The sequence below is a fragment of the Mrakia frigida genome (assembly GCF_051309035.1).
Source record: "Mrakia frigida strain ATCC 22029 unplaced genomic scaffold BDY24scaffold_37, whole genome shotgun sequence".
Lineage (NCBI taxonomy): Eukaryota > Fungi > Basidiomycota > Tremellomycetes > Cystofilobasidiales > Mrakiaceae > Mrakia > Mrakia frigida.
The window spans coordinates 77,265-92,916 of NW_027481244.1; the positions used below are offsets into that span (position 1 = coordinate 77,265).

General features: G+C 53.9%; 6 protein-coding genes across 6 annotated transcripts; 5 read left to right on the forward strand and 1 right to left on the reverse strand.

Annotated features, from left to right (window-relative positions):
• Positions 1–3: 3 nt before the first annotated feature.
• On the forward strand, positions 4–3,347 carry BDY24DRAFT_401115 (uncharacterized protein). The gene is made up of 13 exons (XM_076642051.1): positions 4–365; positions 1,035–1,461; positions 1,548–1,769; positions 1,856–1,966; positions 2,062–2,129; positions 2,253–2,373; positions 2,482–2,495; positions 2,558–2,590; positions 2,667–2,680; positions 2,754–2,875; positions 2,963–2,970; positions 3,059–3,120; positions 3,234–3,347. Exons 1-13 carry the CDS (start codon positions 199–201, stop codon positions 3,281–3,283), a joined length of 1,419 nt encoding a protein of 472 aa, XP_076493180.1. The 5' UTR covers positions 4–198; the 3' UTR covers positions 3,284–3,347.
• A 559-nt stretch (positions 3,348–3,906) lies between these two features.
• Positions 3,907–5,492, forward strand: BDY24DRAFT_366176 (clathrin adaptor complex small chain-domain-containing protein; the record flags this gene model as incomplete). Its single annotated transcript, XM_076637951.1, has 5 exons — positions 3,907–4,079; positions 4,131–4,184; positions 4,441–4,588; positions 4,907–4,982; positions 5,107–5,492. The coding sequence occupies 5 exons, from the start codon at positions 3,907–3,909 to the stop codon at positions 5,301–5,303; spliced, it is 648 nt and encodes a 215-aa protein (XP_076493181.1). The 3' UTR covers positions 5,304–5,492.
• Positions 5,493–5,494: 2 nt separating this feature from the next.
• BDY24DRAFT_444374 (Gti1/Pac2 family protein) lies at positions 5,495–8,172 on the forward strand (the record flags this gene model as incomplete). The annotated part of the gene is made up of 11 exons (XM_076644843.1): positions 5,495–5,517; positions 5,606–5,628; positions 5,747–6,002; positions 6,094–6,141; positions 6,219–6,254; positions 6,413–6,787; positions 6,876–6,929; positions 7,038–7,118; positions 7,221–7,288; positions 7,415–7,907; positions 8,029–8,172. The coding sequence occupies exons 3-11, from the start codon at positions 5,844–5,846 to the stop codon at positions 8,170–8,172; spliced, it is 1,458 nt and encodes a 485-aa protein (XP_076493182.1). The 5' UTR covers positions 5,495–5,517; positions 5,606–5,628; positions 5,747–5,843.
• An 885-nt stretch (positions 8,173–9,057) lies between these two features.
• PTH2 (aminoacyl-tRNA hydrolase) lies at positions 9,058–10,369 on the reverse strand. Its single transcript, XM_076642052.1, has 5 exons — positions 9,968–10,369; positions 9,748–9,806; positions 9,562–9,636; positions 9,286–9,440; positions 9,058–9,165 (listed from the first exon to the last, which is right to left on the reverse strand). The coding sequence occupies exons 1-5, from the start codon at positions 9,983–9,985 to the stop codon at positions 9,116–9,118; spliced, it is 357 nt and encodes a 118-aa protein (XP_076493183.1). The 5' UTR covers positions 9,986–10,369; the 3' UTR covers positions 9,058–9,115.
• A 582-nt stretch (positions 10,370–10,951) lies between these two features.
• On the forward strand, positions 10,952–13,175 carry BDY24DRAFT_401124 (uncharacterized protein). The gene is made up of 4 exons (XM_076642053.1): positions 10,952–11,766; positions 11,869–12,039; positions 12,116–12,710; positions 12,816–13,175. Exons 1-4 carry the CDS (start codon positions 11,005–11,007, stop codon positions 13,106–13,108), a joined length of 1,821 nt encoding a protein of 606 aa, XP_076493184.1. The 5' UTR covers positions 10,952–11,004; the 3' UTR covers positions 13,109–13,175.
• A 54-nt stretch (positions 13,176–13,229) lies between these two features.
• On the forward strand, positions 13,230–14,254 carry BDY24DRAFT_189746 (E3 ubiquitin-protein ligase MARCH). The gene is made up of 5 exons (XM_076636396.1): positions 13,230–13,636; positions 13,720–13,729; positions 13,826–13,866; positions 13,947–13,957; positions 14,027–14,254. Exons 1-5 carry the CDS (start codon positions 13,283–13,285, stop codon positions 14,148–14,150), a joined length of 540 nt encoding a protein of 179 aa, XP_076493185.1. The 5' UTR covers positions 13,230–13,282; the 3' UTR covers positions 14,151–14,254.
• The last annotated feature ends 1,398 nt before the right edge of the window (positions 14,255–15,652 follow it).

Below are 15,652 nucleotides of genomic sequence, written 5' to 3' on the forward strand. Positions count from 1 at the left end.
AGAAAGTAGATGGGTTACGGAACCTGTCGCTCCCTCAGCAAACTCAACTCGTTTTGAGACTTCGACGAGCTCACCTTCCTTTCACGCTCCCAACCTTCACCTCACTCCCTCTCCCCTCCTCACCTCTGTCCTTCCTCTCCCACCCGCTTCTCCACCCTCCTTCCCACCCGCTGAGAAAAACTTCTCCTCTCTCCTCGGATGGCCTCCTCTCGAAAATCGCACCAGCTCTCAGACGGACGAGGCTCTCCTGCTCCTTCCTCTCCGGCTGGAGTACCTTCGCCTCTGCGAACGATCAACGTCACCGGAGCTGGAGGATCGAGTAGTTTGCCGATGTTCTCTCATGGAAGGCCTCAGGGGGGTAGAATGTGAGTGAAACGAGGCTTTGGTTTGGGGAAGAAGAGGAGGGAGGGAATGAGCTTGTTCGGTTCCAGGGCAAGGGCTGTTTCGAGCGAGAGAGTCGGAAGACTTTCTCTTCCTCTAGAACGGCGGTGTAGAGCTCGTATGTTCAGTCGGACGAGGCTGAGGGAGGGCGAGAGATGGGGGCAGCGGAGAGCGAGCGAGAGGATGGGAGGAGCCGGGTGCATGAGCTTGAAGAAGAGGGAGAGAGAGAGAGATGGTCAAACAGCTCTCGCTAGCTCTTTTTGCCTCCGGGGCTCGCTGTAACCTCGATTGCGGGCTCGTAAAAGAGAGGACGTATACTTGTATATATCTCTTGCGAGGCGAGATCGAGCTCGTTTGCGGGGGAGGAAGACAAGGAGGAAGGCGAAGGAGAGGTCGCGTCCGAGCTCATCCTTCCGCTCCTTCGTTCGACGGAAGAGGGCCTTCCCTCTCTGTAGATCTCCAGCAAACCACCACTGCTGGGGCACTCTATCAACGCTTTACTCTGTTTGGAATTTTTTCACTCCTCGCTCGATTCCTCCTCTCGGTTGACCAGTCCTTCCAAGCTGTCACCTTCACGCCTTCCTTCTTCCTCCCTTCTTTCCAATCTCTTCACTGACTCCCATGTCCTCCTTCCTCTGCTCTCACCCTCTCAGCTTCCGTCGCACCCTCCTCACCGCCTTGACCGTCACCCTCTCCCTCCTCCTGCTCTCCCTGCTCTACTACCGTCCAACCTCGTCCCACTCCTACTCTCGTCACGCCCACCTCACTTCCTCCTCTTCCTCGCCCTTCACTTTCACTTCCTCACGTCCGAAATGCGACCCTTATCATCTCTACGGTCATCTCAACGTGGATCCTTTAATCCCGGAGAACAATCGTTATCATCCGTTCGATACGAGTTGCAAGGCTCCAGAGCTGTTTAGAGGGATGAGGGACAAGTTGGGCAAGAGCAGCGACGAGGCGAAGAAGATGGGCTATCCGGGTTGGGGAAAGAAGGGAGAGGATGTAGAGTGGGTGAGGGGAAGGACGGTGTTGATGATTGGGGATTCGACGGTGAGGGAGCAGTTGGTTCAGTTTTGTGACGTGAGCTCGCACCCTTCCCTTCTCTCCTTCTCTCCGTCTCCCTTTCTCTCACTCACCCTCTCCACATTCTACCTTCACTCTCGCAGCACATCGGTCAAACCCCAACCATCCTTTCCGCCTCTGGAACCGCTCCTCACACGCTCCTAGAAAAACGAGGAGGTCGTTCAGCTTCCCTTCCTCGGACGTGCTACTCTCCCGAACTAGACTTCCTGCTCGTGAGCGTGTTCCATTTCGGAGCGGACGAGGAGGATTACTGGAAGGATAAGGATCAGTACAACCCACCGGGGCTGTTTGAGACCAGGATGAAGGTGTGTTCTTGATTCTTTGCGAAGGACAGGGAAGAGAGAGGTTGACGAGACGCTGACCGCGTTCTGTGCTTCTTGCTTTGCTGCAGGAGTTGATCCTACCCCTGACGAAGGATCTGGATTTGCTCGTTCCGAAGGAGGCAAGGTCGGTGGAGGGAAAGTCGAGGAGGGTTGATCTGGTGGAGGTGTCGACGGGTTTGGTGAGTCTTCTGCTTGTTCCTCCTCTTTCTTCTTTTCCTTTTCTTCTTCATCGAACTGACTCGCTTCGGTCGTTTCTTTCTTTCTCGATCTGAAGTGGGATCTCGCTCGATTCGCCACTATCGACGTGGCTAACAAGAGGTCGACAATCACGGATTTGAACGCGTTCGTCTCCCTTCCTCCTTCTCCTCTTCCATTCCCTCGCTCTTCCCTCTTCCTTCGTTCCTCTCCATCGCCCTCAATTGGAACTGACTCTTCTCTCCTTTCCTCTGGGGTCAATCCCTGCAGTGAGCAACTCCACTGGTTCCGAGGGAGGATCGAGAAGATCGTCAAGTCGACGGTGAAGGCTTTCCCGGGTGTGAAGGTCGTGTGGAGGAGTATGCACTACCCGAGTGATAAGAATGCAAAGGTGAGTCTCTCTTTCTCTTCGATCGATATTCTTTCGAGCTCGTGGGTTTTCAATCCGAAGGATCTGATGGACGCGTCTTGACCTTCGTTCCTTCCCGCCTTCCTTCAGCTCGATTGGTTCATGTGAGCCTCGTTCTCCTTCCTCGAGCTTCATATAGTAGCTGACTATGTTTTCATTTCATAAGGGGCTGGAATTGGGACAACGACGCTGTTCATCGGTGAGTCGCGTCCCATCTCTCGCCGCTTTCTTTCTCTTCCCTCCTTACTTCCCTCCTCTCTCGTCTTTTCCCACAGACCATTCTTCCACCGTCAGTCCTTCCGTCTATCCCTCTCTCTCCTTTCTCTCTCTTCACTGACCCGCTTCCTCTTCTCGTACCACAGACAACCGAATCCTCCAACTCGACCAGGCCTCTCGCTCAGCCATCATTCCTCAGGGTTCCTCCCCTGGGATCCCAGAGGTCGAGTTCTCAGAGTGGGGAAACATCCTGTTGGGGCAACATGCTGTAAGTTTCTCTTTTGCTTTTTTGCTCCTCGACTCGAGCAAGTTGAATTGACTCGACCTTTCGTCTCGTTCTTCACTCGACGCGTAGCATCAAGCGTACGTCTCTCTCCTCCCTTCCCTCTCCTCCGTTATCTCGAGTTCGACACCGATACTGACTAGTCTTTGTTCGCCGTTTGTAACGCAGCGATCAACTCCACCCAGGACCTCTCCCGGCCGGATGGTTGGGAAGTGACATGATGCTGTTCGGTTCGTTTCCTCCTCCCGTCTCTCTTCCTTTCTTCTCTCCGTTCTCTCTTGTCGATCGTAGCTGACTTCTGCCTCTTTTTTTCCGTTTCCGTTGTTTTTCATTTGTCACACAGAGTTGAGAGAAGCAGTCTTCGCTGAGCGGGAACACGACGCGTCGAGTTGATCGCCCCTCTCGCCGTTTCTTTTCAGTAGATTTTTGGGTTTTGATGTGATGTTTCAAAGATAGATCCTCGTGTCTGCTCGTCATGCTGTTTGGCGGGCGTCTAGGCCTGATTCGAGTAGGGACTGGAATGAATCAGGGTCGAGGGAGGAAGGAAGCGAGAATCTGGCGATTGATTGACCTGAACAAAAGCAGCTCGTCCTCGGGGAAGAGGGTTGAAATCGAGAATCGATTGGTCTTATATGGCGGCTGATATCGGTATAAGGGGAGATCCTACGAGGACGCGAAGAGGGGGATCGAAGGAGGAGGGAGGGAAGCTGGAAGGAGAGGAGTCAGGACTAGCGAGAGGAACCGAGGACGACCGAGTCAGCTGGAGAGTTAACTTTTCCGTGGAATATGCTCCCAAAGCTGTGGAGCGATAGAGAGAGAGCTCGCTGGCTATAAGCAGCACATTTGATTGTTTGTTGATGCTGACGGTTGGGAGAGAGAAAGGAGGAGGAGGTCGAGCGATGAGCTTTTGAGCTCCTTCTTTCTCCCATCGACGACGACCCTCCTTCTTCCCTCCTTTCCTTCATATACATCAAGATCTCCAATCTGCTCTCTACATCCTCCACTTCTGCTCCACTATGATCCTCTCGGTCTTGATCTTCAACACAACTGGGGTCCCTCGACTCTCCAAGTTCTACACTTCGACTCCTCCGACCGTTCAACGTCAACTCATCGCTCAAATCTTCAAACTCGTATCCGATCGTCCACCAGGGCTGTGCTCTTTCTTGGACGCACCAGAACTGAGGCAAGGGTTCTTTGGAGGAGGAGGAGGAGGAGGAGGAGGAGCGAAGGGCAAAGGGAGGGACGGAGGAAGCTCGTCGTACGAGGAGGACGAGGATGTCAGAGTCATCTATCGGTGAGTCCTGGATGTTTTTCTTCAACTCCCAGCCCCGGGTTAGATAAGGAGGTACTGCTAGATCGTATTACTCGAAAGAACGAGTCAGTTCGGATCAAAACTCGTTCAGAAATGAGCTCGACAGCTCGCTGATGAGCTCCATCTCGTCGTCTCCTTCCTTCCCCTCCCTCCCGTCGCCGACCTGCCTCTGCTTCCTTTACGCCTCTCTCTCTACACCCGAACTGACTCTCTTATTTTATCTATCACTCGTTCGCAGTCAATTCGCTACTCTAACCTTCGTCTTCATCTGCGATCAAGCGGAATCCGAACTGGGCGTGCTCGACCTCATCCAGGTCTTTGTCGAAGCGCTCGACAGGATGTTTGAGAACGTTTGTGAGCTCGACTTGGTGTTCGGATTCGATGAAGTCAGTTCTATTATTTTTATCTACAGCTCTATATCTTCGAAACTGGGGTCTTGAAGGAAGGAGGGAGGAAGGGAGGAGGGGAGGCGTTGAGCTCGACCGTCGAAGGGGTGAGCTCCCGCTGGTTTCCCAGTCAAAGAGACGGCTGATCTTATGTCGGGAGGCTAGACGAGGCTCAGCCGAGGTCCTCTGATCAGGATCATAGTAGCTGAGCCTCGTCGTCGGCTCGAGCTCCACACTTCCTCCCTCTTCATCGACGCGTCGCCTCGGCTCGCCTGACTGACCCTCCTGCTCTTTGCACCTTCTCGTTCCCTCCTCCAGGTCCACCATACTCTAGCAGAAATCATCCAAGGAGGTCTCGTTCTGGAAACCAACATCAATTCCATCTCAGCGAACGGTTCGTTCCGAGACGCGTCTCCTCTTCTTTTCTCCTCCGTCTCTCTCCCTCAAACTCCCCTGCTGACGCTGACTTTCAACCGATCCACCCCTTTCCCCTTCGTCCTCTGGACCCTCTCCTCCAGTCCTAGCGACCGCCAAACAACGGAAACTCTCAGCCTCCTCAGCCTCTCCTCTCGCCAACCTCGGCGGGAGCGGTTCGAGTTCTGGTCGAGGAAGCTCAGGAGGAGGTCGAGGAAGAGTTCCTGGTCGAGTTGGAGGGGGTCAGAACGGGTGGGCTGGTCTGGTCAGTGGCTGGGGAGGGGGAGGGAGGAGTTGGTGAGGTAGTTGAAGTTCGAGGAGATTTGGATGACCTTAACGACAAAAAAGAAGAGTTTTGGAGAGGATGTAGATCAGATGGGGATCGTCTCGAGCTAGGGGAAAGGAAGCTGAAGCGAAGAAGCAAAAGAAGAACGGGAACAAATCGTCCTTGAGACAAAGAAAGAACGCCGCCCCGACGAACCAAACGGCCATCATCCCTCAGTAGTACAAGACCTGTGAGTCTTCCCTCTTTCTTTTACTGCTGTCTCTTGGGGACGAACGCTGATCTTTTTGCCCTCGTCCGCTCGCTTTCGACAATCCAAGCTCGCTGTGGAATCGCTTTGCTCGTCAGTGCTCTCTGTTCCTCCGCCTCCCGTCCGCCTCGTTCTCGTTCTCCTTCTCCTTCTCCTTCTCCTTCTTCCTCCTTGCCTCTCTGAGCCGGGCCCATCTCTTCGCTTTGTTCAGGTCGCTTCAGAACTCTTCAACTCCCTTCCCACTCAGAACAGAGCTTCAACAGCATCGTCCATCTCTCCCCGGCCACTTTTTCGACCTTCCTCTCACCATGACCGATTCTCGTCCAACCCCTCCCTTCGTCGGTATCGTCAACACTACGGAGGATGCTCTGCTCCTCTTCGAAGGATCTAGAAGATCTCTCGTTCCTCGAATCACTCGTCGGTTGCTGGAGAGTGAAAAGAGTTTGATCACTAGCGGCGCCATCTTCGTGAGTCCTCCAGCTTCTCTCAATTCTTATCGATGTGGAAAACACTGGGATTGATCCACTTGCTTTTCACTCTATCCATTTCGCTCAACAGGTCTTCGACGAGCTCGAGAGTGGGATCAAAAGATGGACGGATTCGTTGGTGAGGATCTGCCTACAGTAGTTTTCTTTCTCGAGCTCGCATCTCACGATTGAACTGAACCCCCGCCTACTCTATAGATATGGTCTCCCAGTAGAATCGTATCGAACTTCGTCGTGAGTGCAAATTTTTTTTCGGGAAGGAGGAGCGTTGTCGACTTTACCCTCTTCTGCGGCTCGACCGCGACGCGCGGAATGAACTTTGGATCTAAGCTCCCCTCTGAGTTCCTGCTAGGACCTGAACTTTTCGTTCCTGCTGGGTTTTCGTCTGACAGGTCTACCGAGAAGCCGACCAACGAACCAATCGTCGCTCGAAACAAACTCGCCATCCAGCCTTCGCCAACTCTCGCGTCCAATCCTCGACCTCAACCTCCTCGTCGTCCTCGTCGTCCAGCTCTCCTTACGTCCAAGTCGCCTGCTCCAACCTATCCAACCCGGATGGACTCGACCTCGAGGAGGCTCAAGACGCTGAGGGAGAGCAGATCCAAGGAGGGGCGCTGGGGAACAGAGGGGATGGTGGTGGTTCGAGCAAAAAGAACAAGAGATGCGAGTCTTCAGGTCGACCGGCTAGTCGGGAAGATAGGGAAAGGGAGATAGTTGGAAGCTTGATACCTTCGAGTAGGTTCAAAACTGGTGGATTGATCAAGAAGGTAAGTCGTCCTTTCATTTTTACAAGCGCGACCTAAATCGACATCACTGACTACGTTTGATTCCCGCCTTCTTCATGTTCCATCACAGACCATATCCATCTCGATAAATGGAGTTGCTCAGCATTTAATTTCTTACTTTACCGTTAGTAAAAAGGGAAGGAGAGAGCGCCCGTCTGGACCTCTTCGACGCGTGGTTTGTTTCTCGCTTTAACGAGAGAGGCTGACGATATTTCTCTGATGTCTCTTTCAGTTGGAAGACGCTCTATCGGGAAAGCTCAGAACTCCGTCCACCGTCCCCGAGCTGGCCTCGATCTCGATTCCTGCGGATCTTGTAAGTAACAAAGCGCCGCGACCTCTTCTGCTTTTGTTTTCCTGAACGTTGGTGGCTCTTGTTACTGACCCAAATTTGCTCATATGATCACTCGTACTTCAGCTGGCAGGATTCATGTTCCACTTCCCTCCCGCTACGGAAACAAATGAGGACGGAACGTTTCGGTTTGTGTGAGTCGGATCGCTTCCTCTCTCTTCGCTCCTTTTCTGTTATTAGCGCCAGGGGACATGTTGACTGGCTCTGAGAAACACAAATAATTAACCCTTTCCTTTTCTTGCTCTCGCACCTGCCGTTAGTGGAGAGCAGGACGAAGCAACTCGCTCTTCAACTCGTCTCCCTTCGACGCGTCGAGCCACCTCCGCCGAACCCTCCTCCTCCGTTCTCTCAACAGCCCTTCCCATACCAAATCCACCGATCTTCAAAAGGAAAAGGTCCCACAGTCTCGCCACCACAATGGACCTCAGACCCATCATGGAGGTCTCCGACGGGGAGCTTCGACGCGGCTCCTTTCCTCTCCCCTCTTACGCCTCCCCCTCTTTCCCCTCCTTTTCATCTTCCGACATCAACCCCTCTCATACCAGCAACATGTACCCTAGACCATGGAACCTCCCTCAACCGGAAGCCAGACGAGACATCGCCTTCCTCTTCCCGTTGCAGGAAGACGCGTCGACGGGAGGAGCGCTCTCCCCTACAACGCTTCGAAGCACGATCGCTTCTCTCGACGACTACAAGGTCAACTGGATGGATGCGCCATGGACACATGATGACGGGATGGAGCAACTGGGGGTGGTAGAGGGGAAGAGGAGGAGAACGGGGAGCTTGGAGAAGGACGCGTCGACGGAATGGGATCATCGGCAGCCGCATCAGCACCTCTCCTCCTCTTCCTCCTTTTCTTCCTCATCGACATTAGAAGGAGGCTCTTCTCACTACCATCTCCCCTACCTCGACCCTCCCAGCATCCAAATCCACGCTCCGTCGGTTCCTCTTCGACCACTTCCCTCCGCCAAGTCCTATTTCCCTCCAACTCCTTGGTCCGGTGACGCTTCTCAACTAGGAGGAACGAGTGGGAAGGGACGGGGTACTTTGTAGATGGCATAGGGCGGAGGAGATAGTCGAGTGAGCTGGAGAAGGGGAGGTCGAAGGTGGGAAGTTCGGAGACGTTTTAATCTACTCAGTTTGGGTTCCTTTTTTATTTTCACGCACGCTTTATACTTTTCCTACTACTCCTATCACACCATCCGATCTCGATGGAATCTCAGGGGACAGGAGCTTGAGCAGTGCGGAGAGCCAAGGTCGGACGGCGACGCGCACAAGTTCCTGCCTTTCTTCCGTCAAGCCTGCTTTCCTCAACCATGTTAGGAACCGAGCCTCTTTTGAGTACGGGAGTATACGGAGCGAGGACATGCAAGAATACACATTATGTAGGAGGGACGGGTCGTGAACGAGAAATCGTAAAGAACGGGACGACACGTCGAGCGAGGATGTGATGAGAACGAAGTGGCACAGCGAAATGCTGTGAAAAAAGGTGAGAGCAAACGCAAACAACGTAAAACTTCACCTCGTAGTCCATGGAAGCTGAGCTACCGGTCCCGGGAACAGCGAAAAACAGAGAAGCGAAACTAACGAAGACGAGAGATCCAGACGAACGATGTCTGAGACGAGCCTGAGCCTGAAAACGCTACGAATCATCCCTCTCCCTACGTTTCCTATCCTTTCCTTTCTACTTCTTCTTTCTTTCTTTCTTCTTCGTCTCATCTTCGCGTCCAAGCACGAACTCCTGTTTTGTCTTCGTCCAATCGATGCGTTTCGAACTAGATTGGCAGCATACGAGAGCTTTCCATCTAGAGTAGGAAATCTATGTATGAAAGCGCGTCTTCAGTTTGACACTCCCACTCTCGGCTCGAAAGAAAACTCGAAGAGCGTCGAGCTCTCCCTTCTTCCTCTTCAAGCCCTCTTGCCCAAGGAAGCGAAACCGCGAGAGTTCAGTGTGCATAGATCTAAAGCAGCTTGAGATGACCCGTCACCTCGTTGATCAATCGAACAGGTCCTGGAAACGTCGAAAAGCAAGCGAGGAAACCGTCAGCTCGACGAACTCCTCTCGACGCGTCCCTTCCTTCCTCTCTCACTATCTCAGACTTCAAGCCAAAGAAGGGAAACTAAAACTCACCGGGCCCAATACCCAGCACCGTCCTACTCCCAGCGGCGATCTGCGTCCGTCCAGCGTCCTGGATATCCCTAGCGCAAAGGTTGAGGGACTGAGCGGTCGCTTGGAGGAGGAGGAGGTCGTCTTCCGAGGCGATTTGGAGGGCGATTTTGGCTTGCCTGAGAAAGAGAAGTAGAGACGAGGGTGTTAGAGAGACGAGCCTTGAGGGGGAGAAGAGGAAAGGGGGGTCGTTGAAAGCGGAAGAGAGAGAAGGAGGGAAGAGTGGGATGGAGGACGCACCCTGTTCGTTCCCAGTGAGCGAGAAGGGCGGGGTTGGACGCGAGGAGAGTTTTGTAGCAGGCAAGGGTAGCGTGCCTGTGAGAGAAGAGAGAGGTGAAGGCGAAGAAGGTGTCAGCTTTGGAGAGGGGACAGGAGAGCAAGAGGAGCGAGAATAGGCGAGACGAGACGGAGGGCAAGAGGACTCACCCGCACTGAGCAGCAATCTTCCCCTTGGTCATCTTAAGATCAGTCCGAACGATGAGAACCTGTTCAACGAATGGCGTGGGAAAAGGAGTGAGGTCAGTCAAGAAGAACCGAAGCCGTCGAGGTCGAAGGGAGAAGGGGAGTTGAGCTTGCCTCCCGAGCTCGAGCTCAACCTCGCTTCTCCTCCCTCTCGTCAAACTCCAGAGACGAGGATTTGACTCACCAGCTTGCACTCCTCCATGAACCCAGCCTTGATCTTGTCCAAACCCTCTACAGGTCCATCCTCGTCCTCCGAAGAAGAGTAGTCCTCTTCGTCTCCACTCTCCTCCTCCTCCTCCTCTCCCTTCTTCTCCTTCTTCTCTGGCGACTTGAGAGCTTCCTTCTTCTCGACAGGAGCGAGCTCGTCGTCGTCCTCTTGGAGATCCCCTCCTCTTCCGATGACTGAACTCAATCTAGATCCGACTCCGATCCAGTAACCAGCGAATCTAAAGGGAAGGAAGGTGAGCTTCAACTTCTCTCGACCTGCCTGAACGCGCTCTCCTTCACGACTCACAAGCTGAGCAACGCTACAGCGATATGCGAAGAAGCTTGGGGACTGAGGGCCATGTAGATTCTGCCTCTGTGGTGATGGTTGAGATCCCAGTACCTCGTGAGCTCTGATTCCTTCAAAACGAAAACAGCCTCGAGAGGCACGACTTTTCCTTCGAAGCCAAAGTTGAGCTCGCCTGCTCTCCTTCTCTTCTCTCCAACACCCGTCCCCTCGCTTTCCTCCCTCTCACCTTCGGGTTGACGAACAGTTGGGGATTGCCACTGGCTTTCATCTTTTTCGTCTTTTCGTAAGAGAAGACGAACAGAGGAGCCGGTACTGATATGGCAGGGACGGTGAGATCAGGAGGGCCCTTTCCTCTCTCTGTCTTCCCAGCGATGGGGAGACGGCATAGAGGAACTGCGGTCTGGATGTGCGATAAGCCGGGCTAGCCATCTAGAGCCTTTGTTCGAGAGAACTGAAGACTTCTTGGGGCATGCTGACTTCGCGATCAAACAGTCTTTCCAAGCGTCGTCCGTCTCGTTCTAGCTGTATTTATATGAACCCTTTTTCACTGCTGGCTCGAAAGATGAATCGCAAGACGTAGATTCTGAGAGAAGAGAAATCTGCTTCCGAACAAGTAGAAGAGAACGAAGAAGACAAGAACGACGAAGTTGATCACCTTCAACCACCATCAGCCCTCGAGCTCGACCTTCCATCTCCCGTTCAAGTCCATGCTCAAATCCGCATCTACGAACGCCCGTGCATCTTCCTCGAGGCTCGTCGTCGTAGGATCCTGCGGTATAGTTTCGTCAGGGAGGAGGAGCAGAACCATCAGTCCTCCCTCCATCGAGCTCAACTCCTTCCCTTCCTCCTCGACCTCGACCTCGTCCTCCCGCTCTTACTCCTCTTCAACAACTACTATCGAACCATCCACGACGATCTCCTCAGAACCCTTACCTCTCTACATCCAAAAAAGACTCGCTCGTCAAGCCCGCTTCCAGCCTCTCGCTCGGAAACCCGTCCTCCCTCCTTCCCTCAAGAACACGACCCTCCCTTCACCGTCGGTCCTCCTACACCACCCCATCGTAGCTCCTCCTACTCCTCCTCCACCACCGCCATCACCTCCTCCTCATTCTCTAGTAACCCTCTTCCCTCTTAATTCCTCCTCCTCGACCTCGACTCCTCGGCCTCCCCGTCGATCGCTCCTTCAACCTCCTCCTCCTCTCAAAGCTCACTCGACCATGACCCTCCAACAACTCGACAAGCACTACAACTGGACAGACGAGTACGTCTTGAAAACAGCCAAGACGTATCCCAAAAAGATAGGAACGAACGCTCCCGTGGACGTGCTCAGGAGGAAGTTGCTCGCTCAGAAACTGAAGGAGTTGGCTTCGAAGGAGAAGACTCAGCCTACTAGAGGAGCTTCGAACGGGACGGTAGAGGGAGGGAGATGGAAATCCTGGATGGGTTTGAGAGGTGTGCCTGTGATTTCGGTGGGTGACGTTTTGTACGAGAGGGGGAGAGCGAAAGAGAGAAAGAGAGAACGAGGGCTGATTTCGACGCGTCGCTTTTCTTTCTTCCTTTCCCTTCGCCAGAAATACCCTACAACTCATCCTACCACGGCCGTTGGGATCTGGGGAGTCAAGCAGGCCTCCGAACTAGCAGCAGGGGAAGTCTACTCTCCTTCTTCGAGCTGGTTGGGTCCTACGGCTGTCAAATCGAGTACCTGGAGAACGATCCGTTCGAGTTCACCTCTCTACGTTCAGGTCAGTCCCACTCGGATTCTTCTTTCTACTTTCTCACCTAATCTGACCTGTCCACCTCTCCTCGTCCTCGGCTCAGTTCATTCGCCGTCTCCCTTCCCTCGCTACCGGTCGCTCCGTCCCAGGACCCGTCCTCCCTGTCACCTCCTCCCAACTCCCTTACCTCCCCTCCTCGTTCCTCCCACCCCCGGTACCCAAGCTGTCTCCCATCTACACCCTCACCGCTTTCCCTCCACACCCTCAATCTACATCCAATCAAGCTCGAACAGCCGCCTTCCTCGCCAACTCCGACCCAGACCCAACCGTTCGTCGCAAGAAGGTCGAAGTCTCCTCGCCTTACTGCTCCGAAGTTTTTCGTCTCGCCTCCGCTCCCGACGTGACGGACGAGACGAGAGCGATGGTGGAGAAGTACATGATGATGAAGATGAAGAAGGCTGGGCTGGTTGGGTGGGAGGACCACGAAGGGTTCGAGGAGGAGGTGGTGGGGAAGAAGAACTGGAGTCGAGGGAAGAGGGAGAGGGTGGTGGTCGAGATGGATGTCATAGTTGGGAAGAAGGGGACCCATCCGTTAGCATCGAGGAGGAAGAAGGCGCAGAGGAAGTTGAGGGAGGCGTTGAGGATGGTGTTGATGGATGAGCACGCGAAGGGGGAGAGCTCGAGGTTGAACTGGAGAGGTGAGTTTCCCGGACGCGTCTCGTTTGGGTTTCGCGTCTTGATTTTCAACGATGACTGACTTCTCCGTTCTTTCGCTCTCTTCCCTCCAATTCTCTGAACTCCAGGATACACCTACATCCTTCGACCTACCGGACAGCTCTCCCAGATCCCGATGGACAGATTGACGGAGTACGTGAGGGAGTCGTTGATGAAGCTCTGCTCGAAGAGTGGTAGTAGAGGACCTGGAGGTCGTGGAGGAGTTGGAGGAGGACCTCAACCTCAGCAGCAAAGGGGAGGGAACCTTCGTTCTTCTTCCCAGCAGCCGTTCCAGCAGCAGAGGCAGGGTGGATTTGGTGGAGGACAAGGAGGGCAGGCTCAGGGTGGTCGTCGAGTCGATAGTAGAGCTGTACATTCTTAACTCGAGCACTTCTACCTCGCGTCTCTCCTCGTCTTAAAGCTTCAGCGTCGTGAAAATTCTCTCCCCAAACTCGTCGTCAAGTAACCGGTCTGCTCTCGGGCAGAAGTCGGAAGGAGTCCGAAGCTCATCCCCCCCAACCACTTCCTTCCTTCTCTTGCCTCTTGCCTACGACCTATGGAGGACGACTCAGATCTTCAACTCATCGACGATGGACTCTATCAACCTCCCTCTCCCTTAGTCTCAACTATACTGCTCCCACGGCCACCACGTTTGGTGATTCCCTCAGACGAGGATGACGAGGACGAGGTCGACCCATCTCGAATCCTCCTTCCTCCTTCGCCCATCCCACCAGAGCTGGAAGACGAAGAGGACAAGGATTTGGCTCCGAAAACGACTTCGCAGGATCCCATGTCGAAGGAGGAAGTCTCGGTGGACGAGAAGCTGTGTAGGATATGTTTCGGAGGGGAGGAGGACGAGGACGAGTGCGGGAGGTTGATATCCCCTTGCGTTTGCACTGGGTCCATGAGGGTGAGCTTGATTTGTATAGAAGTGTCGAGGATTCGAAGCGAGGGGTCTGACCTTGATTCTGACCCGGTTTGAGCTCGTTTCAGCATGTTCATGGTGAGTTGGTCGGAGAATGAAAGGAAGGGAGGGAGAAGAGGAAGTCTGTCGTCCGAGATGCTGACTTCACCTCTTCTCTCTCGCTCGCTGCTGCAGTGAAATGCCTTTCTCGATGGAGAACCTCGTCAGCGAACAAGGTGAGCTCATATATATATACCATCGAATCAGAGAATCTGAGCGAAAAGCTGACCTTCCCTCGTTCCTCATCCCCGCCCAGGCTGCGTTCTGGTGAGCTCTCGCTTAATTTCTTCTCCCCTCGAACTCAACCCAACTTCACCTCTTCTTCCCTTTCCACAGGTCTTGTCCTCAATGTTCCTTCAAGTACCACTTCGCTCGAACTCGCGTCTCTGGGATCGCTACCAACCCTCGTTCGTTCCCGTCTTTCGTTCCCTCTTCTCTCCTCTCCCTTTCTCCCATCTGAACATCCGCCCTTTCCCTCCTATGCAGTCTCCATCACCCTTACAACAATATTACTCTTCTTGACCCTCACCCTCGTCTCAGGTCACCTCCTTCACCTCTTCCTCTCCTCCTACATCCCCGTCCCCGCCTCCCTCTCCGACCAACCCATCCCCGCTCACTCCTTCGCTGAAATCCTCCTCGACGACCCTCCCGATCTAGGGCGCGTCCGTTACGCTCCTAGCTCAACAGCTTTCGAGATCGTCCGTGGAGCGGTGGGCGTGTTCGCTGGGGGAGAGGCAGAGGAGGTGTTGAAAGGGCTTTGGGGCTTGGTCGTCGAAGGGTTCACGTACCTCTCAGGGAAGGAGGAAGACGAAACCGAAGGGCTGGGAACGTGGCTCAAGGAAGGCCTCAAGATATTCAGATCCTGGTTTACGTCCCTCTCCTCGCTCTTCATCTCCTCAACCTCAACGGACGCACCACCGAGCGTCCTCTCGCACTACAACCCCCTCACCTCCTCCCTCCTCCAAGCAGCCTTCTACCGCTTCACCTTAGGGATCTCCCTCATCGGTTCCCTCTCCTTCATCTCCCTCCTCCTCTCCCTCTCGTTACTACCCCTCTTCTCCCTCTTCAACACCTGGAACCTCCCTCGCTTCGCTCGGATCGGTCGGAGAGGACGAGCAAGACCTGCCGCTGGAGTAGGTGGCTTGGCGATCGGAGGAGCTGGAGGACCGGGAGTTGGAGCGGTGGTAATGGTGGTGATGGTCGGGATTGGGATCGTGAGGTGAGTCGGAACGAAACCTTGTCCTTCATTGTCGTCCGACGACGCGTCGCGGATTTTTCCAACTAATCTCGGATCTTTCCAACTAACTGATACCTCTTCCGCATCTGCCTCTCGCTCAAACTCAGGACTCTCATCGGACTCTACAAAACGATCCAAGGCTGGTCCTCTCGCCTCCTTCATCGAGCGGAAACGGCCATCCTCGAAGTCTCGCCGTCAGGTCACGAACTGAGGGCTGCGACGCCGAGGAGCGAAGAAGAGAGGGTTCCAGGACAGGTTGGGCAGAGGGTGGTTTGGGATCCTCCTGGTGGTTGGGTGGAGGAGGATTGATCGCTTTTTTTCGTGGTGGTGTCGGACGAACAATCTTTTCTTTCGTTTCGGTAGTTTTGTTCTTTTTGGGTTTCTCGAACTCCGCACGATGTTGATGGTGTGCTCTTCTGCCCTCCTCTAGAAGTATAGTGAACTGGTTTGACAAAGGAGCGAGAGAGAGATGGAGTGAAGGGGATCCACGAGGAGGAGGAGGAGCGAGCACGTTCGTTCGAACGAGACATCGACGACGACGTGGAGATTCCTTTGTTCTTGAAAGACGGCCCTTTGTCTCGCGTAAAATGCGTTGTTCTCTTGCTTCGATCGAGGATGTTGTAGGGAACGTGTAAAGGACCGTGGTTGAACTTGCCGGATAAGAGCCTTTTGGCAGAGAAGAGAAGAAGAGGAAGAGAGGAAGAGAGAGAGCGACGCGTCTCTCT